Source organism: Anas acuta, chromosome 15 (genome assembly GCF_963932015.1).
Source record: "Anas acuta chromosome 15, bAnaAcu1.1, whole genome shotgun sequence".
In the NCBI taxonomy this organism is placed as follows: domain Eukaryota; kingdom Metazoa; phylum Chordata; class Aves; order Anseriformes; family Anatidae; genus Anas; species Anas acuta.
In genome coordinates, this window is record NC_088993.1 from 10,362,517 (window position 1) to 10,385,000 (window position 22,484).

The 22,484-nt window shown below is 37.9% G+C and overlaps 1 protein-coding gene across 2 annotated transcripts; it reads left to right on the top strand.

Annotated features, from left to right (window-relative positions):
* Positions 1 to 240: 240 nt before the first annotated feature.
* On the top strand, positions 241 to 13,705 carry LOC137864667 (acyl-coenzyme A synthetase ACSM4, mitochondrial-like). 2 transcript variants are annotated; one of them, XM_068699032.1, is made up of 15 exons: positions 241 to 471; positions 3,139 to 3,293; positions 3,767 to 4,029; positions 4,837 to 5,047; positions 5,440 to 5,647; positions 6,051 to 6,194; positions 6,976 to 7,132; positions 7,767 to 7,846; positions 8,611 to 8,734; positions 9,234 to 9,314; positions 9,400 to 9,501; positions 10,182 to 10,309; positions 10,976 to 11,075; positions 11,772 to 11,891; positions 12,700 to 13,705. In XM_068699032.1, exons 3-15 carry the CDS (start codon positions 3,832 to 3,834, stop codon positions 12,784 to 12,786), a joined length of 1,740 nt encoding a protein of 579 aa, XP_068555133.1. In that variant the 5' UTR covers positions 241 to 471; positions 3,139 to 3,293; positions 3,767 to 3,831; the 3' UTR covers positions 12,787 to 13,705. The 2 variants fall into 2 exon arrangements, with proteins under 2 accessions (XP_068555133.1, XP_068555132.1); XM_068699031.1 differs by lacking the exon at positions 3,139 to 3,293.
* Positions 13,706 to 22,484: the final 8,779 nt, after the last annotated feature.

Genomic DNA, 22,484 nt, shown 5'->3' on the forward strand with positions numbered 1-22,484 from the left:
CATGCAATGATGAAGTGATATTCTCTTTTTAAAAACTGTCACTATAATATTCCCTAATTCTTTCTGGGTGGAAGGAGAAAGACAACTTCAACTACTTCTTGTCTTGATGAATTTGTGATCTACATAAATGGTTAAAAGGGGAGAAGAAAATATACAAAGTGCTTCAGGTTAAGGTGCAAATTATACACAATTTACAACAGTGTAAATGATTACAAGAAAAAGGTTACTTCATGAAAAGAATTGTACTGCCTGGTCAGTTTTGTACTATGTTCTGTTCTCATTATTTCAAAAGAAGCAAATGATAAAGTAGAAAGGGCTTCACTCTTGATTACTTCTTGATTAGTGTGTCCAGGCTTTGCATTCCAAACAGTCTTACCAGAGCTTCTTTGGGAGACATGTCCTGAAAGCTGAATGAACCACTGAAGATTGAGCTGCCTGGAGTAGATCCTCAGTAGTGTCCACAGCAAACAGGTCAGTAAATCATGTTTGTCTGAATTTTCAGCAGTGGTGCTAATCACCGAGAAGAAGCAGTTGGTACTAAATCAGGAAAAATAATTTCTGATTCTAGCAGCTATTCATAGGACTTCATCATTACTGAGCCCTTTTCTCGATTTTCTTGTTTCATTTTCATTTTTAATTTTGCAGGTAAAAGTGTTAAGAACTGTTGAAGGCTTTCTCTCAATAAAACTTCACATAAATTTTGGCAGACCACTAGGGAACACTGAATTTTGAATCTTTTTCATTTTGTCAGCTTTGAATACCCTTTCCAATCTTGAACACTGTTCCTAAATGTCCTCAGTCGCCTCTTTACCTGTTGTGGTGTATGTTTTGTCTTTACAATACTCTTAAATCTATAGGCTTTAACTAAATCATAGAATTGAAGCAGACTGAGAAATGAAAAATGGCTTAATATGTTATTAAAAATAATAATCAAAATAATTAGGTCTTTATGTTACAGAAATTAAAGTAGATCAATTGTTTATCATTATTAACAGCAGCAGTCACAACCTCAAGGAAAGGTTACATTTAACAAAATGCTTGGTAATTTTACTGAAGGATGTTTTCTTAAGTAAGAAAAATAGTTAAAAATGTATTTTTTTAAATATATTATTCCAATATCCACTTGTAATATTTAAAAGTCCATATTTTACCAGTAAAACCTTTTCTTACATGAAGTTTTTTCACCAGTTCTTTTTAATAGGGTTTTGATTTAAAATGTAGGTATCACTTTAATTCTAAATTTCTGTTCAATAATCCTGATTCTGAAGTAGATGACATGGCTCTCCTGTTGCTTATCACAATCCCTCTGGGATACATACTGTAGTTGTCTGAATGCATGTGCTGGATTTTAATAAGTTTTGCTTTCCATTCCCTATATCAAACACCCCCTTGGGAAACTGATTCTCACTGTCAAGGGAAAAACTTACTGCTGTGTAAGTAAGTTCTTACTGCTGTGAACCTAGTTCTTTTGATTTTAATGTATTTATTTGTTGAGTTGAGCACTGTTTTACCTACTGTTACTGGAAAAGATGCCACTTAAGGATGTAGAATCATATGAGATGAATATAAAATCAAGTATTTTTTTCTCTGGAGCAAAGATACCGTACAGGATTATTTAAAACTGGTCAGTATTTCTCTTCCACAGTCTCCATGTAGCCTTGAGCACACCATGAATTACTGTTGGTTTTACCAAATTATCTGTTTGGGGTGGGGATGGGAGACCCAACGTTCCAGAAAAATCACATTTTTAAGCTGCTACTATATATTCTCTTAAAACAGGCTTTCAAATGTATTCACATTTTATTTGAGAGAGCTTTGTAAATCTAAGCAAAGCACTTTCTTTTTGGTCATCGAAATGTTTAGTGTGATTCAAATTGTTCTGTTTTTATCCAGTCTGGTTCTCTACATTGTTGATGGTTCTGGAGGTGCAGGTAACTCTGTTCATGCTGGAACCCCACTGATAGTCATGAACTGATGTTACTGGGGCTGGGCAGACCTGCTGGGGGTAAGCAAACATAGACCTCGCAGGGGAGTTGCTGCAACGCCATCTCAGCCCTTCCTGTCAACTGCTGAGCCAAGAGCATGTTTCTCTTTGACTGCACTGACTTCCAGGCACTCAGCTCAGCCTTGCCTCTTTGCTTATTCTACTGTGTTAAAGGCAATGGGTTAAATGTACTGGGTTAAATATTTTTGTAAAATTCTCCTTCACTCAGCAAATTAGAAGTGAAGAATCAGTAACTCTTTTGAGAATCTCTGGTACTGCTATCTCCCAGCAGTGATATTACCAGAATGATATTACCAGTCGCTGAACGTTTTTTTTTATGGCAGAAATGATCATGTTTTACACTCCAGCAGGTTTTGTGTAAGTACACGACAGTTCCTGTACAGCCTATATCCAGTAACTCATTTGTGCATATCTGGAAGGATTCTAATATCTTCACGAGATTCCTTTCTTCATCAAAGATCACAAAGTGTAACAAGATGATGAACCATTCTGCATCTGGTTCACACAATTTTTATGCTGTCAATCATCATTGAAAAGATTTAAGTTGTGAAAGTCACCGGTATCTCAGTTCGTTCTCCTCATAGGAAGATTAACTATTATTGTAACAGATTCTGCAAAGAAAAAATGAAATAATTCCGCTGTTAAATTAGTTGTTTTGTCTTGGGGAATAAAGTTTTTTTATAAAAACCATGATCAGTGCATCAGAGGTAAGTGTTTACGGTTGAGGACATGGGACAAGAGATAACTAGTGTTGAATACAAAACTAGCTTAAATGTGTGGGACAAAGGGCAAAGCTCACTGTCTTTGCAGCTTTGCTCAGTCCACAGAAATTTAACATGTAAAAGAATTCAATCAAGAGCTTATTTATAATTTATTCCTAGCTGATAGATGGGTTCATCCTTGTAAGAACAGGGAAGAAAATAACCTGTATTTCAGCAGTCATTCACTGTAGCTTATAATGAGCCTAGTAATTTGCATGTAGCAGTTGAAAATGGAAAATCAGTAGATGGGCCCTGATTTTAGAATCATCGTTGCCTACCAGGACCCCACTGTCTCCTGCTCTGACTGCAGGCTTTTCCAGATACAAACCAGGTTTTGCTCCATGCTTCAAAATGTTCGTGTATGTTTAACAGAAGCTTCTAAATAGCATTAAAATGGCAGTTTGGCAAGGTTCAGAAGCAATCTTTTGACTGCTGAAAATAATAATAAAGATGGAAGAAAATAGAAGAAAAAATAGCAGTGGAGAGGAAGAAAGTCACTGGACTTGGGAGCCTTTAGGATTATTATGGTGAGTACAGGTGGAAAAGGGAGGGCATTTACAGTGAGGAAACAGAAACTGGAAATATCCTTTAGTTTCGTGTGAAGGAAAAGGAATCTCAGAGAATAGCTATTGAGTGCACTGGTATAAGAATAAATAACCTTCTTACAAAGTAGACAATAACAAGCTGATGTTGTGTTTGACTAAAGAGAGCTGTGGGCCATTAGCAGCCCCAAAGAGCACACTGGGAATCTATAAGGTTCAGCCAAGCTACAGAAAAGATACATGATGAGGACAGTATATTAAGTCCTTAAAAAGCTGTTCATATAAGATACAAGAAAGCAGGCTGGGGAACTTTGCATTTAATGAAATTATTAGAAGCATCAGTTTTGCTGCAAATCACCTAAGTGACTTCAATTAATAATTAATCTGTTCATAACTGAATCATCTTTCTTTGGATAATTTCAAGGTGATACTTATCTTTTTCATCGTTTTTGTTGCAGGGTTCATCACAACAATTCCATTACCTTTCTTGTGTAGTCTACAGCATCTACATACATCTTCTGCCATGAAGATATTTAAATTACCAATTCTAAAATCCTTGTGGACTCAGAAACCTCTGTATAGGACTTTCCATGGACACTCCAAGCTGCTTGCCTCTGATGTGTATTCACAGTATCAGGCTGTCAGACGGGGTGAACAAGAAATACCAAAGTACTTTAACTTTGCAAGTGATGTACTGGACAAATGGACTGAAATTGAAAAGGTAGAAATCTTTTGTTGTGCAGATAAGATCCATTAATTCATTTGAAATAGATATGTTTTGCTTTTATTTAAAAAATAATAAGTTGCTAAAACTAATTTGCATTAGGTGATGATACAGAATTTCACTGCTTGCTTTATTTTTTTTAAAACATCTCTGACCCTTGGTGCTCTCTGTGTAGGAAGCATTAGTAAGACCTTTATGACTTTGATTTAATCTTGGAATGGCTGTGCTTATTCTTTCCACATGCCATAATGTTACATGTTTGCATCATAAAAATAAGGGTAGCTTAACAATAATAGTGCATACCAGGGAAATTTCTCTGACGAATGTGTAATTGCCTTGTTCCAAGGTAGATTCTGCCCTGTAATTGGTTAACTCTCTTTCTGAGCTTTCGTGCTAGTCCTGGTATACTGCATTGTCCTGTTTTATTTTGTCCTCTTTTTGTGAAGTTTCTGTGTATTAGTATTCCACAACTCCATCCAGAATATCAGGGATATGAGGTCAAGTGTTTCATGTTAAGCGTTATCTTCTTTGGAGCATTAATGTTCAGCATGAAGCTTAAACTGAAATAGGATTCAGGCTAGGACTTTAGTCTGGAGACAATTGGGCTGGTAAATATTTCAGGTTCAAAAATGGCAGTTTATTGGGAATGTATGAGCATGATCTATAGCAAGTCTTGCACAAATAATAGCTAATATGCAAGTTGTGAGACACTTGAATGCTCCATAATTTGCAGGTATTTATGCTTTAGAATTCCATGGCCTTTTGGAATAAAATGTTTTTGTTTTGAATCCCTATGTCTTACAGGCTGGAAAAAGACCATCAAACTCTGCTTTTTGGTGGATAAGTGGAAAAGGAGAAGAAGTGAAGTGGAGCTTTGAGGAGCTGGGCTTCCTGTCACGGAAAGTGGCTAATGTGTTGACTAAAGTATGTGGACTGCAAAAGGGGGACAGAATTATTGTGGTCCTGCCACGAATCCCAGAATGGTGGCTGGTGAATGTGGCTTGTATGCGAGCAGGTCAGTGAGCATATCTGAGAGTAGTAAAACTGGTTAATAAAGTAATCATCTGAAAGGATCAAGAAGTGTTTATAAAGAAGTAATATAAATTAATAATGTAGCTACCAATTATGCAGGCAGTCCTGAAGGATTTGTACTAGGTGCCATAGGGTGGGTGACCTGGAAGCATGGAGATGGCAGAAGACAGGGAGTTATGGAGGTCAGCAGATGGGTCCACGTTTCATTCCTTACAGGAGAGCAGAGCAGCTCCATTACTTCACTGTTAATTGACTTGGGAATGTCAGGGCAAATTCATCTTAGAGGTCAGTTTGGGAATAATTAGTAGTTTAGGTTCTTAGAAAAGGATCAGATGTAAAAAATGCTATCCCAAACTAACTTTATTGCTCTTCCAGGAATTGTCTTAATTCCAGGAACGACCCAATTATCAGCCAAAGACATATTATATCGACTCCAGGCTTCAAAGGCCAAGTGCATCATTACTGATGACACAGTGGCTCCTGCAGTAGACTCAGTGGCATCTGAGAGCCAGCTTCTGAAAAACAAGCTGATCGTGTCCAAAGGCAGTAGGGAGGGATGGCTAAACTTCAGTGAACTGTACAAGTGAGTATGCATTAGTGGCATTGCAGTCATGATGCAGAAAGTAGACATGTTCTCCACAAGCACACATTTAGAAGTATTCATCAACTGAAAATACTTATCCAATAACATTAAGCCTTAATGGTGTTAATCCATGACTGCCTAATTGCTGTTTTCATATCAGAATTGTTTGCTAACAGTAGTTGTTTGCTAACAGCGGTCTTATTCCAGGAAGTTTCTACCCTCTTCTTTCTAAGGGAAAGTCTATTATTGGGGAAAGCGTAATTCGACATTATTTAATCTAGTTTGGTTAAAAGCTTCTGTGAAGCTTATTTGAAATAGGGGTTGCAATGTGTAACCCATCATTAGATTCTGAAACCTGTGTAAAGTAACCATTAAAGTCACAGTTGCATTCTGTGTTTTAAAGAAACCAATCTGCTGACCATTCCTGTGCCAAAACAAGGATTGAAGATTCAGTGAATATCTTCTTTACCAGTGGAACCACAGGTTCTCCAAAGATGACTGAACATTCCCAGGGTAGTCTTGGTTTCAGACCCCTGTTAAGTGAAAGGTATGAAAGGTTTGAGCCTGGTTGAATGTGAGATAATTGGAGCTGCATATAGTAAAACTGTTGAGAAGTTACTGAGTAAGAAATACGCAATTGTACGGCCACAGTCCCTCTTTCTCTAAAATCAGGTTAGAAATGCTTACAGATTTACAGGTGAGTAGGATCAGCCCCAGTGTTTCCATGTTCCAATGAATATCTCCTAGCCTTTCTTTAGAGTGGTTCAAAGGACAGCCATCAGCTGGGAATATTCTAGTGTGCAGTACCGAAATATATCATGCTGTTTGGGCTATAAAAAGTTTTGTTATGTGTGTGGATAAAGAGAGTCAGAGTTTATTTTGGTTACACAGATCAACCTGGTCCCTGAGCAGACTTAGAACTAAAATATCTGGTGTCTAACACAGCATCCATGCATGCTTCTGCTTCAGCTCTATCTTCCTCCCCAGTGTGAAGTCACTTCATTGGAGTTCTTTCCCTTACTTTATCCTATGTTATGACTGACATCATATATGTATGATATATTTATGTGTATATATTTCTTTGTACAAACGTGTACTTAAACCTTAGATGCCCTTTTATCCCTGAACTAGCTCATAAGATGAACTTACTGAGAGTGGCCAGTGCCCATGTTGCTCATTAGGAGATGTTGTGTTTTTTTCTGGAGGGTGTGTGTGTGTGTGTATGTGTAAGGGGTGGGGAGGAAGGACATGGCTCTTTTTTTTGTTTTCTTTCATTAAAAAAAAATAAAAAGTTACCATAACCTTTTTTTTTTTCCTCCTGTGTTTAGGTACTGGTTGGATTTGACTCCATCAGATGTAATATGGAACACAGCAGACACAGGCTGGATATTAACTTCACTGACGTCTGTTTTTGATGCCTGGGTTTTTGGATCATGCATCTTTGTGCATCAGCTCCCACAGATTGAATCAGCAACCATCCTAAATGTAAGGAAGAAATTATGGATATGTGTTAATCTGCAGAAAGGGAGCAAAAAGTAATTCTTAACTGCATACAAAGATTTATTGAGAGTTATGTCCACTGTTGCATTCAAGATACTGCATCCTTTCCATAAAGCCTTATTCATGTTTTTAATATACACAGAAGGGGCCAATCCTGAGATTCCCTCATATGTTTCACTCATAGCTGGTGAGCATATGAGTGAAAATCATCCCAAAAGCAGAACTAATTGCTTACATATATTTCCAGTCACTGTGGAGGTAATGTTGCCTGGCATTAATGCAAACTGAATCTGAAGTGATTCTCTGTATGTACTGGCCAAGGTGAAAGCAAAAACATCTCAGTAATGTAGACAGGCTTATTCTGCCCATGCTTCCAGCTGTGCAGTCTGGGTGTTATGTAGGGATGTGAGCATGGGATTTTGTCCAGTCAAACATACTGTGATTCTCAGCCTGTTGTGGCAAGTTTAGGGGAGTTTCTTACCCAACAGAGAGTATCTAGTGCTCTTGCTTAGAAGGGAGAGCTTTTGTCCCCTTCTGTACATCACCTATGTACCGTACATCCACAAAGCAGATTTTTTTTTGGTCTGAGCTTCATATGTCATCTTGTTTAACTCACTAGACTCTCTGCAGATTCCCTATTGACACTCTGGTTGGTGTTCCAACATTGTATCGCATGCTGGTGCAAAACGATCTCTCCAGGTAGGTTAAGAGATTATCTACCCTAACTACCCTTTAGTGATCTTCTGGATCTGGCTTTTTAACTAGTAGTAATTCAGTTGAAAATATCCTTTATGAAAAGACAGTCATACAAGATGTGTGAGTTTTGCTGAGCTTTATGATCAAACATAGAGAAACTTGATGTTTTCTATGAGAAACTTGAGACTTTTCATTACTGAACTTGAAAGCAAATCCCAGAGGGTATGAAACTGAGCGCCTGTAAAATTCTGTTCTCATTTTCAATTACCACGTTAATTGTCCACTGGGAAGGGCTGTCATCCTAGAAAGTCAGCATTAGCATAACTGCGGTGTAGCAGTTGAACATCATCTTCTGTTCCAGTTTCTCACTGACAAATGAACTGGCACCATTTGTACCTTCTCTCTTGCACTTTCTCACTTGGACTTTTGCTGAGGGTCAGCAATCAGGCCCCTTGCTCAGCAAATTAATCCGGGGTTAGTTACAGGCTTATGCTTAAATCCCAACTGACTTCAGAAAAAAAAGTTTTCTTTGTTTTCCATGTGTGTCGACCTGTGCTAATATTCGTTTATAATGTTGAGTAAAGACTGATATCCTTGTTTTATTGGGAGCCCATGATCAGGAGTCCTTTGATTTCCCTCCTTCATGGGAATAACTCTCCCCATAAACAGCACCCCAGTGTTATTTGCTTACACTTGTATGCTGTTTTTCTGCTCCTTCTTTGACCTGATAGATGTGTTTCTCTTTGTTTTTTTAACTCCATGTGAAGTTACAAATTCATGAACCTGAAGCACTGCATGAGCGGAGGAGAACCGCTAAACCCAGAAGTTATGGAAAAATGGAAAAGCCAGACAGGGCTGGACATCCATGAAGTGTATGGCCAGACTGAAACGGTACATCTATAGTGTCAATATTCTGCTAAATATTTGTAATTCCTTTTTGCTTTATGATGCTTTTAGTTTCAAGAACACTGTTGATTCTTTCACATTTCTGTGAATATTTTAGTAACCACCTCTACTGATAATCTCTGACAGAATGCATTTTCACGGTTGTCCTCACAGAATCACACAGAAACATGGATAGTTGGGAGAGGATGTGCTCTAATATTCCCTTAAATGTCATTAAGCAAATTCTAGTTGACAGTGACAGGAAAAATGGCAGAGCTTGAAGCTAAGGAAGAAGATTGGCTATTAGAGGATACAGATTCTTTGCAGTTAGTGGCACAGGTTACTTTGTTTCTTGATCTTACTCATTTCTACCATACAGCACTAATATATAAGATTCTATGTATCTTAATTCCTTACTTTGAGATTATTCATCAAAATACACTTAATTGAATGTGAATGTAGCAGTTTTTTGCGACAAATCTTTATTTTGCTTTTTATTTTTCAGGGAATAATCTGCTCTGTTTTTAAAGGGATGAAGATTAAACCTGGATCAATGGGAAAGGCAGCTCCCCTTTTTGATGTTCAGGTTTGTTGGGTACTCTAGATTTTTTTCATCAGTTTAGAGGGTTATTTATTTTTTTGACTCAAGTACACGTTGTTTTTCATTCTAGGTTGTAGACAAAAATGCAAATATTCTGCCTCCAGGACAACAGGGGGAAATCGCTGTCAGAAGCAAACCTATAAGGCCACTTGGTTTGTTCTCTGAATATATAGTAAGTATTTTCCAAAACAGCAGCCTCCCCAAAATATCTCCAGTTCCTTAAGGATTATAAAGGCCTGATATTTTTCACCAGTTCTCAGGTTTGCTGACTCATCTTTGAGTCCTGACCTGTAGAAGCAAACTGGTTTAGTAGAGAGAATCTGAGAAGACGCCCTTGAGAACAGAGGGGAAAAAATGTGATCCAGACTTCACTTCATCCCATTCTTTAATTCAGATTTTGGGTCAAGGACTTTAAAACACAGATTTGAAAACCCAGCCTGAAACATTTCCCTAACATCCTCACCACTTACCATGATCTCACTGAGGAGTACCGTATATTCACTATACACTATCTGAAAAGCTAGATAAATATTTATGGTAAGGATTGACCAAAAGATCGAGAAATCTAGAGCAAAACCGAGTAATTCATTTATTTGGATTGGTGAATGTTAGAAAAGCAAAGAGAAGAATTTATTTGAGATTGAGTTATTTTCAGGAGTCAGTTTGTTTTTTTTTAAAACCTGTTTTATTGTATTTTATAACAATGTCAGTAAAATTCTTCAAGAGCCTTGATTGAAAAAATTAAGTTCCAAAAAATTAAGTTCCAATTAATTTAACATTTTATGTGTTATAGCATAATGCATAGCTGATACATGCTAAAAATTTAAATGACTGTTTGTAAACCAATTCAAGGATAATCCTAAGAAAACTGCTGAAAGCGAGCGTGGGGATTTTTACGTCACAGGGGACAGAGGGACTATGGATGAAGATGGATATTTTTGGTTTATTGGAAGAGACGACGACATCATCATTTCTTCAGGGTTGGTTTGCATGTTTCCTTTCTAAATCTGCTGTTGTATAGTCTTACATGTTACACTTCAGGTGAGCTTCTGACACAATGATCTTGTGAAATGCATTGTCCACTTGCCTTATGAATGCTCACATTTGTTATTAGTTTTCCGCAGACCAGCAGTGTCATCTTGGTCATGTATCTCTAACAATTTCCCCTGCAACATCTCATCTGTTTCAACAGAGTGAAAAATTCCACTGGCAGTGGAGGGATTTTAATCTAGTTTGTTTTTTAGCTGAAATTGAAGGACACCTATATCAGAGTCAAAGACCATTGAAACATTTTCTTGCAAACATGACGAAATGAAACAATTTGGTATTGTATGATGTGACACTGTAACATGACATCAGCTGGTACTGCAGACCCCAGCTATTGGGGTGGGTGTAGGCACAGCTCAGGAGCCACCAGGAGAGCTGAGGGGGGAGATGGACAGGTAGCCACTGCCTCTCTCCGAGCAGTCCTCTACCACATGATCACCATGAAATGCTCCTACCTTATAATACAGTTAGCCTTCCCATTCTGCCTAAACTAGCTGTTGTTGTTTTTTCTCACTATGCAAATTTTAAAAAGCCAAAACATTTGGTACTGGTTTTCCAGCTCATCAAATCAAATCCTTCGTTGTTCTTTCCTTACCTAGATATCGCATTGGGCCATTCGAGGTAGAGAGTGCGCTGATGGAACACCCAGCAGTAGCAGAAGCAGCTGTTGTCAGCAGTCCAGATCCCCTCAGAGGAGAGGTAGTGATGCTGAACAGCAATGGGGGAAGCAATATGTTTAAATATATAGCTATATAAAGCAAAGTTCTTTTGCTGTAATGTACAGCTGTAAGGCAGTCATGCCATGATGGACAATCCTACTTGGGATGACAGGCAAAACTTCTTCCTGTTTACATCCTGTTTACATTCTCTGTAGAGAGCATTACAGTGACATTTGCTTTCCTCTCATCAGACCTGCTTGTTATCAAGCACTTTCTACACACGGAAACTGTTGTTTCTGGCTGTCTTGGTATATCCAAAGTTATACTCTAACTGCACTAACATTTGACTTGGGCTGCCTGTGTGGGGAAAGCACAGCCCTGTACTGGGATGATACAGTCCTACTGTCCTCAGTGTGAACTTCAGAGAAATAGAATGTCCCTCAGCTTCTGGGCAGCCTCTGCTGAGACACTCCTTGTTACCCCTGTCTTCTTGACATCCCCCTGAGATCATGGAGCAAATCTTCCTTATGTGTAATGGGAACAGGAAAGGTTTTTTCTTAAACTTCAAACATCCTTTTGCATGTACATGCACAAAAGCTGGGCACAACCATTAACATACACTGTGCTGGTTTCTCTCCTTGTACCTCTTGTATGTTATGACTACTTACTGGTAACCAATGTATCAGGTCTTAAAAACTGACAGTGCCAGATCGCTCTTACTGACCTTGTCTTACAGGTTGTGAAAGCATTTGTGGTCCTGTCTGCCTCCTTTTCATCCAGCGACCGGGAGCACTTAGCTTGTGAATTGCAGGAGCATGTCAAGAAAACTACTGCTCCATATAAATATCCCAGAAAGGTAAATGTTTCTGTGGAGAAACTAAACTAGGGCACCCTTCTGTAAGTCACGGGAGAATTATAATGTGGATTTCCATTGTTCACCTGAAAGAGACAGTGGTAGGGGCTCAGCTAGAGCAGTGGCTCCAGAAAAATCTTCCTAAATAACAATAGTTTGTGTAAAGTATTTGTTTAAACCTCACAAATATTTCTAGGCTTTCTATATCCTAGTTAGATCTGCATGTTCTAAGTCAGGGTCACAATTGCAATTCTCCATTTTTGCATTTTGTCTGGAACTATGCACTCTCCAGTGACTTCAGGGATAGCACTTGACTGAGTCTGAGTAATTATTTATCCAATGGTCCTCACAGTTTACATGTAAGAGGAAAGTCCAGGAGGATGCACTTCATGTTTCTCAGAAATCCCAGCACTACAGGAAAATTACTGCCAACAGTGCTTTAGTTCACATGTGTAGAATGCATAGGAACTAAGGACCATTAAAGACTTGGTGCCAACACCATCCCTCTTCTCTTCATTTTGTCACTCATTTCTGTCCTCTGATATTGTTTAGGTCTTTTTCATCCTTCTGTTACAGTATCCGGTTTGGTTAGCTGGGAGGCAGCTACACAGATGTTTGGCCATCTAGGCAGCCAAAGAAATTTACAGAAGATTTGCATTGTGCTACCCTGATTGGGCATGGTCTTGATCCTTTATACAAGACATTCTTACTGATGGGAAGCCTCCATGTTTTCCACATATCCTGAATGCCTTTCTTGGAAAACCAGCTCTATAGAGAACATACTACATTGTCTTCTGTCTTTTTTATTTAGGTGGAATTTGTCCAACAAATGCCAAAGACAATCACTGGGAAGATTAAGAGGCATGAATTAAGGAATAAAGAGTGGGGACGGATGTAACATTGTTTGGAACTTAACAGAACTTTTTCATTCCACTGTTGCTATATTTCTCCGTTACAACTGGCCTGGTTTGTTTTTGTCAAATGCCCGAGCATCAAAACATGTAGATAATCCCAAAGTATGATGTTTGCACCTGCTTGCAAAACTTCTAATGTCAGTGCCACTGGTTCAGTTCCTGAAGCACTGCTGGGAGAACAAACAAATCATACAATTCCATTCTAGTCCTTAATATCCAAAAGCTCAAAAGAACTTAGCTGGTGACCCTTCTCTTTTAGGGAGCATCCAAAATCAGTGAAGAGATATTGCTGATACAGATTGTATAGTTCCAACTTGCAGAAAAAGACAGACATGACTTTGAGTTGTTCAAATGCTCTGTCCTTAAATGCCACATGCTCTAAAGTGAATGCAGTCCTCCTAACGTTTAATGATGGAAAAACTCCCCTATTGATTCTCAGCGTCTTATATGCTTCTTCCACAAATACTGTCTAATATGGACAGTAGCTTCATTGCTCACCCTCTATTCTGATCTTCACATATAATAGACAAAAACTCCCATACCACTTGTGGTCTTTAAAGTTTGCTGTTAGGCAAGTGACGCACTTTGTAGAACAAATCATGGCTCTTAGCCTTATTAGCCACTTGCTGCAGGACCAGGCTCTCTCTGCAACGTAGGTAGAGGTGAATCCAGTGAACAAACTCCTGTGATCTGGTTTGGATGATCACGTCAGTTTAATATTTAGATCTTCGCTTTATGAAGAAACATGTATGGCAGTGTACATACTGTTCCTTCAGTTGCACATGCAATAGTGGGCCAAGTTTTAAGGCTGTATTAGTTCTTAACTGTTCATCTTCAGGCTTGTTGTACTCAAAGACTTCATTTTCTAGCATGAATTTTCATTATATCATGAAAATACCTTCAGTGGGCCTCTTGTGTTCATTAAATAAGAGGAAATTGCTGGAACACAGCAGCATCTCAGGGCAGGAAAGAAGGTCTTCTACAGCTGTCTCACTGCCTGGAGTTCTGTGTCTTCTGCGCTGTTTTAAAGTGAGATTTGGAGAATGCTAATTTTGAGAAAATAAAGCATTTTATTTCTTTAGCTTAAACACTTTGGTTATGTCAATGAAACAATAAACAATTTATGTAGCAGCAATGGCTGAAATGAAAGGAATCATTAATAAATACAATGTTTACATAATTCTTTTCTGATAATGGCTTCATTTTCTTAATGCTACTTAGTATTTCACAGAGATTTCATAACACTTTTCACTATTTCACTCCCAAGATTTATAGAAGTATAGATTACATAATTGTAAAACTAGTCATGAGTTATTTAAATGCAGTTGTTTTGGCACGTCACTCATCGCTGTCTAAAGCACTTATTTGTACCCAGTTCAGTTTCCCTTAAAAGTTATGTACTGCTGGACCTACCAGGGACTCTGCCTCTTCTAGATCTTTCTGCTTGGTTTCAGACATTAAGTGTTTTACTATCGCATGCCCAGCCAGATGCAAAAAGTATAATCATAAGCAGGTGTATGCGTTGGGATTCAGAGACCCTAAAACTATCCCTGGCACTGCAATTAGCTGTTTGGGCCATTAAACTCCAGGAATATTTGAGGGTTGTTGGGATTGCTTTTTTTTTTTTTTTGCTTTTTTTTTTCCTTCCATCACCAAATTGTAAGGGCCCAAAAATCAAGCAGCTAAATTGAAAGTTGGGAAAGTTAAAGGCCTATAAAAGATCTAAATGAAACTGTACTACACCCACCATAACAGTTCTACCACTGATTTCAATGGGGTCAGGAATCTTTTGACTCAAAATTCAAGTTTGTCTCATTAGAATAGTTTGTGCCAAGCTTCAGTGCCTAAACTATGACCTACTGTAATCCCTTATTTAGCTGACTCTAGAAGCTGGGTCTTTCTTGTTCTCTAGTACCCATTTTTTTTGCATGAATGGGCTAGGATCAAAGTCAAACATATTTTCAGGTTATTCATTCTGCTGTAGTCTGCGAGGTACCCTGCTCCATGTTGCAGCAACCTCTTAATAATTGATGTTCATTATACTCTTATGTCTCGTATTCAGGGTAGATGGTTTGTTTAACTGTCCTCTTCCCAAGATCCAGAGAATCACAAATAAATTTCCTCTAATCTGTGCAGAAAGATTTTGGAGACATGGATTTACAAGCAGTTGAAAGCAAAATCTCTCTCCAACACATAGCTGTTTTTTGGAGCCATGAAGTTTGAAATCTGACTGCGTTGTATCATTCTAGCTGAAAAGTACTGTTTTCAATAGACCAGCCTTTGTCTTTCAGGCCTGTTTTCCAGCCCTGTGATAGCCCAGCTTCAATTTAATGTTATTTTAAGAGACAATAAAATAATAGCTGCATCTGAAAAGGTGTTCTGTATCAAATATATTTTTCCTGTTAGCTTTCTGATAGCTTATTTCCTGAGCTTTTAGCTTCTCATCCAAAGCCTATGGAAGCAACATGATGACTTTATTACAGGAGTGCATTGCTATGATAAGGTTGCAAATCAAGCTCCCCCAGGCGTTAATGCTGCCAGTGCCTCTGCATATTTTGCTGAACTTCTGCAAAGTCAGTACTGTTATATTAGGATTTCAAAGAAACAGAAATGGATCATAAGGAAGAAGCTGTTGTGTTCTTGGGGCTCTGTGGTCTTCAGCCCCTGCTCCAGAAGATAAGTATCCCTTTACTCTTTCTGTGGTGTTTTAAGTGTGTTTAGAATGGGCAACACAGCTGTTCTAAGGACAGGAGACAAGTAAAACAACTGATTCCAGTTTTATAAAGAGACAAAACTTCAGTTTCAGGTGGGAACAGGTTCCTCTTTATTTTTTTACCCATAGTGGTTATATCAATTTTTGTCTGCTTGTTTTTTGTTTGGGACCACGGCAGCACAAGTCCTGAAAATGCATTGGTACAGATAAAGGTCTAGCAGTTTTATTTTGGCAAAATTCAAAATTCACATTTACGTTGGTAGGATGGGAACCATGTGATGAAGGGTCTCTTGAACTCCAAGCACAAACCAAGTAGGCTTTTGAGATAGATATGAGCATGAGACCCCATCTTTTGTTCTAACAGTCTCTCTGAGATAAATGCAGTGAGAATTTGAGATTATATGCAATACTGAGGAATGATCCTTTCGTATATGATGCTGTCATAGACAATGAGAACTAATAGTTGTAGAAAGTTACAGTGCATACTCAATATTACAGGTATACAGACATACTGTGTGTCTGTGTATATAGAGACATATATATAGTGTTGTGTGTATGTTAGCCCATAAAACTGTTTTGCTTGCATTAGTAAGAAAGTTAATATTTAGCTTTATGCCTGGAAGTCCTTAACACATTTCCAGAATGTGTTTGGAACATGGTCTTGCAGATTTGCTGGATGGCAATTTTTGTGACTTTTCGTGTGTTATTTTAGCTAGTCCATTGAGCAGGAACATTTTATAAGTGATCTATGACTTCATTTCTTTTTCCACAATACAAAAAATTGGAGTAAAGCTGTAATGAAAAATAGAGCAGCCATTAGGTGAGTTTGTTTTCAGTTATTCGTAAGGCTTTTTAGATTGTTGATGTTGTTGATGTAAAACCAATTATTATGTTAATGCTTTGTATGAGTCTTAATAGTCCCCCCATTCAAATAAAAATGAGCACAATTTATAAATGAAATGACTGTAAGTAAATCCATGTGAGAAGGATTCATTACTGAAAAGATCAGTTACAGAAGGGGTAATTTGCCAAGTTCAGCCTTCACATTCAAAATACTAGATTTAAGATGCAGATCAAAAACTCATCATTAGTGTCTGAGCTTCTGTTGGCTCTCTAAGAGCAACAGTGTCCAGCAGCTGCTTGATTCCTAGTGGATTCCTAGAATACAGTCTTAAAATCCAAAGGAAATTTATCTTCCTGCACAATCCTGTGGACTTCAAGGGGAGCATAAAAACCTCTGTAAGCACAGGAAATCAAATCCCCCATAAAAGTGAGAAGTTTGCTTATTATGATTTCTACCAGAAGAAGAAAGAACATAATGCTGTTGACAAATTTGGCTTCACCAAGGTCTCTGTTTGCTGAGAAGTCTACACTTCACATGGCTCTGTGCTCTCAAGTCAGGTTCTCACTGAGGGAGTGAGGCTGTGGGCATGAAGGTCCTCAGCTTTTTAAGGCCTCTGTGAACTTTGCCAGGCTGCTCAGAACATTTCATTCATATTCATTCATAACAGCAGAATGAAAAAATAAGGTTAGATGTCTACAAATGTAACAGCCAAACCAAATCTGTGTGTTTGCAGTCACTTGCATACAATGGAAATGTCCTTACAGATGTCTAGAGTAGAGTTCCCTGGAGAAAATTTTGAACTCAAACTAGACTATACCATGGTGCCACTTCAGTGGTTCAGATGAGGAGAAATTCCAAGGCCCACAGATAGAAGATTCTGGATTTGCTAGTCCCCCTACAAGAAACACCAGTATCCAAAAAAATCACTCCAAATGATTGCAATTTTGCATTTACAGCATTCTTTTAATAAAATTACATTCTAATGTTGTCAAAATCAAAAGATTTTACTTTTTCATTTTGAAACAAAATGTTTTTTGAGTATTGATTTAAATTTAAGAGAAGAATCATATTAACTCCAAATATTTTATTTGACCAAAAGAATTTTGCTGTTTTCTGTTTTGAGGTGAATGAAGTATTTCAGTTTGAAATCAGTTGCAGTCATTTACCTTTTTCATGTTACTGGAAAGAAAGTAAAGAAAGCTGTTGATGTTCATAAATAGCTGGTCTGATTTGGTTTGGTTTACCACTGAACCAAAGATTTGAGAATTACTTGGCCTGTGCTGCTTCTTAATACCAAATTTTTATTTGCTTTCTAGGTACAGAAAATTATCCTTCATCTGGCCTAGAAACTTTTATTTCTGATCATTTTAAAGGAATTTGATTGTAGAAAATTGAGTTATTTATCTTAGTCTTCCTTTTGAATGTTATTCATCAAGATACCAATTGCTGCGTGTTGCTTAACTCTAGCTGTCTTATTTAGGTGGTAAAAGATATTATTGTTCTGTCTCATGAATTTACATTTCATGATCCTGAAAAATTAATTCTTCATCAGCAAAAGCATGTGAAAGCAGTTACTGCACCTTACAAATACCTGAGAAAGGCAAGTACCAATGAAATGCACCCTTAAGTTAAAACTACTCTAAGCAAACCTAACAATCAGTTTAGAAATACAAACAGCTCACATTTTTGAATAATAGAATTTTGTCTTTTTTCTCCTGGTACCTCTATGTCTTTTAATCATTTTTTGAAATGCAGCTTTGAAAAATCTGACCACATTCTAGCTATATAAGTAAACACTAATTAGTTGAACTCTGCTGATATGATCTGATGATCTTACATTGAGACTACAGATGAACCTGTATCAGATTGCACTGTGATTATGTACAGGAAAATGAAATGCTCCTTCATCTAATCAAATTGTGTCTACAAGCATAAATTTAGCTTAATTTGTTTAAACACAGGAATCAGATTTTGTAAATTAAATACAGCTATAAAATATTAAATGTATTTCTAGACATTTTCATTGACAAAGATAATGCTGAGATGTTACAATAACAGAGAGTTTACATACAATAGCGTGGGGTGAGAGCCTCAGCTGTTAACAATCACTAGCCTGTCGAGTTCCTCAGCAGAGTTATCACAGTTTTCTCTGGTGCCAGATTGTCAGGCTGAAAGGGTACAGCAGGTTTGGGGGAATTACAGTGTGATTTTCACAGCTCATTACTGGTGTCAGCGGACTGTGCAGAGAGGGACAGTAGTACAGCCTTCACAGGTGGGGCTTCCTTTGCAGGAATCAAACTCCACAAGCAGTGTATTCAGAATGGTTGAAAAGAACTCCAGGGCATCCACATTCAGAGTTAAACATGATCAGTTCATCCAGGATAGCAGAATAAGCCCTATCTGGCTAAGCAACAATGCACCAGTTCCCACCAAAAATCAATGGACTGCACTGTCTTCCTTTGGCTTCCTCACTTTCTGGACAGGGTTTCAACAGCATCAATACATGGTTTTAAATTTCCATTCCTTTTTCCTGAGTAACAGCTTTGTTCTGGGAGATTAATTTTTTCTCTCCTTGATTTAATTAGAGCAGAGGGAAAACAGGTTGATTATTTTAAATGTAATCCCATTTTTGAGTGGAATAACTATAAATAGCATTGGATTTTTAAGTGCAACCATAAAAAATATGTTGAATAATGTAATCTGGTCACAGTTTCAGAATCTGATTCTTTTTAAGTGCATTCAAATTTGGAATGTGTTTTGGCAAAGCAATCCACTTTGAAGCAAATAAATCAGATCGTTCTTGTAATCAATTTATTCTATGTAAGAAGTTTTTTTTAACAATCTAATTATGATTTTAGGAAGTAATCATTTTTAAAACAGTCTTAAGAATATAATGCCAGAACAAATTCTTGCTTTTTGGCACTAGCCCATGTTAGTCTGGGTTGATTTTCCCCTAAGCCCTGTTCTAGTGGTGTAAATTACCCCTTATGCAAGGGAAAGTCTCACCCAGGAGTTTTTCTCTCTGCTGAAGTTATGGAGTTCTCACTCTATACATTGGGCCTGTTGGACTCACCAATGCATTAGTGCATTTTTATAATGATGCAAAACCTGAATCGAAATAGGAAAATCCTGAAGGATTTTTTGTCAAGCACTGGAACTGGAGTGTGGCCTGCCTGCCTCATCCTCAAAAGAGCCCATAACTTTTGAAATTGCAGGTTTGCCACAACAAAGAAAAGCAGTGCGGCTGTGTCACACTGCTAAGTACTGTTGTTATTTCTCTTTATAAACTAGGTAGAGCTTGTTCAACAACAATGAAAGACAATATCTGGGAAAATCCAAAGGAAGCAGCTAAGGAACAAAGCATGAGGAAGAACTTTGCTGCTGCGCTCCCAGTCAGAATGTGCTGATCCTGAATTGCTTTTCTGCCTTCTGTCATCCTATCAGCCTTAAGAGGTGTTGAACAACCTTCTAATCAAGAGTAGCTGCTGATTTTTGTTCTTGTGTTTTCAGATGTTTCTAAAGCAATATACTTCCTATAATTTTAAATATATGTGGGAGAAATGGTATTGAAAGTAACAAGAAAAGAGAACAAATCAGACTTTCCTTTTACTTTTACTTTTATTTTCATATATGCATTGTTATTGCTGAAAGCCACAATGAATTTTAGGATTACTGCGAGTAGGTAACAAACATTATTCTATGAGAATAATTTTAACTGTTTTTGATTATCAGACTTCCACATTAGCTTTAGCTAGTTACATATAGTTTCAGGATTAAATATGATCAAGGATTTTCTGGGCTGAGTGATGAGTTTAGACTACAAGGTATTTCCATAACAGTCAAGCATGGTTACGTGGGTATGGCAGCAGCAGAGGCTTAGTTCATCCCTGCTAGGTTGCATCTCAGATTTCTTGTTACCCCTCCATAGCACTGGCAGCTCAAACAGTGCTGCTACAACACAGCCCATGTACTCTTTATTCTTGAGTCAGAAGACGTAAGTAGCAGTTGAACTTTATGACCAAATCGAGCTGTGTTTACTGGGAGCACAAAAACACCAGTGAACCAAAAAATAGGTTTATTTATCTCAAAATGTCCTGTTTCTGCTCTAAACCATGTTGTACCCATGAGCACGTCTGCTGTTGTCTCAAGAGCTTGGAAAAATAGCAAACGTGCTGTGTAGTGAAGCTGTTGATGACCTTTCAGGACAACTAATTGAGTTACTAACTGACAAACAGAAGTCCCAGGAGAGGCTGTGCCAGGAGGGTACTTACCTCTTTCATACTCTTAAGCTCTGAAATGAATATTGCTTTGCTTTCTACCTACTAAGTACATAATTGCATGAGGTTTTTTTTTGTTTGTTTGTTTGTTTGTTTGTTTGTTTTAGAGAGAGAAAAATCAAATGCACAAAGTACTGCATCCATGTAGATTACAACCATCTAAATGGATCTGAACTTGCACTGCTGAAACCAGGGGATAGCTGCAAATTGATTTCTGTAGGAACAGAACTAGGCATGAAATGAAAAATAAACCTCACTCACTGGAGCATTTGCATGCTGAGAGCATTATATTTTTCAGGAAATGACAAAAGTGACTGAAAGAGGTGTGGGGTATGTTTTGGGTTTTTATTGGTATATAATATTGTTTTAATTATTCCTTTGGTGATTCATTCCAGACAGAAAGTCTTCAGGCTACTTCCTGTCCAATGTGTTGTATCTGAAGTAAGCAAAAGAGATGTCAACCTGGAACTGCATTATCTGCCTTGGGAGGCTCTCCAGTACATTCTCATCAACAGCTGCTCTGAATCCTACTTTCTGGGGGCAGCTAGTTACATTTTGGTGAGCAAATGAGAAACTTCTTCAGATTTCATTGTTGCTACCATAAAAATCACCACTCAAGTGTTTTTTTCTGTGTGTGCTGGCAGAAAGCTGCTGCAGTATGCTGTGTCCAATCGAAAGCTTGGCATACTTTTTATTTGTTTGTTGTAGGAGTTGGAGGACAAATTACCTGTCTGACCTATCTGTGTGTATATTACCCAACACTATTGCACCAAATAATGGTTAAGGACATTTACAAACAGTAGCAGCTGTGTTGTATGTCTCAAAATGCATTTGCAGAATGCAGGCCAGACAGGTTGAATGTCACTTGAATTGTTGCTGTAAACCCCTGATTGCTCTTAGGATTTTACCCCAATTTGCTCTGGCTGCTTTGCAAACTTGTGATCAAACTCACTCATTGATTTCAGTCTCTCCAAACGGGATGGAAGATGAGCTAATGCTCTCTTCATATGCTAGAAATGCCATGTGTTCAGAGTAGCACACTTGTTTTTTTGTGTGTATTACACAACTCAAAAGCCACTTACCAGTCCAGGCAGTGTGAGAAATTATTTGCACTGTGGGGAGAGAAGACAGAAGATGCTGTGCCCTGCTACAAAGACATGAAGTTCCTCAATACCTAGCCCAAATGTTCCTGCTCTGAATCTCACTGTATGTTCTCTTGAAGTGAAAATTCAAAGAACTGAGCACCACACAGTGTTTTTCTCCAGGTTTTACTGGGAATTCCCTGTATTTTATTGTTGTCCTGTCCATCTTAATTTCTCTGACTGTGTATAGGAGCTTCCGTGTACCTCTATCCATAGTTATATTTTTTCATGCTCTTGACTGAAAAATGGTAAGAGCAAAAGCAAAACCACGAAAATAGCAGTCAAATCAGAAGAATGCAGTGATTCTCTTTTCACATTACCATAACATCAGCTAACAGTGTCACTTTAGGAAGTCTGCTGCACACCCTTTTAAAAAAAATGTTAAAACAAGAGGTGGGCAGTCTACAGTTACTTTAGTTTTGAGTATATGCTTTTTTATTATGTTGTATGTAGTTTACCAAGCTGGGGAAGGTCATCTCCTAACAGTGAACTCTACAGAATTTAGTCTGGGGAGTTGGTTCTGGGTCTATAATAAGACATGATAGGGAGAGAGGCTGTACTTGACTTGTGCAATGACAAGGAAGACAGATTGGTAGTTTACCTTTGAGTAATTTCAGAGTTTAGGTTCAGTTTGCAAAAGTGACTTGAAAGCTTTTGGGTACTCCAAACATGTAGCAATTTAGCAGTCTACCTGAAGAATCAGTCA

Bases quoted from the DNA above. Each gene is read 5' to 3' on its own strand.
- LOC137864667 (XM_068699032.1), top strand. From the start codon at position 3,832: ATGAAGATATTTAAATTACCAATTCTAAAATCCTTGTGGACTCAGAAA. The intron at 9,502-10,181 runs GTAAGTATTTTC...AACCAATTCAAG, and splicing joins GTTTGTTCTCTGAATATATA to GATAATCCTAAGAAAACTGC. The intron at 10,310-10,975 runs GTTGGTTTGCAT...TTCCTTACCTAG, and splicing joins GACATCATCATTTCTTCAGG to ATATCGCATTGGGCCATTCG.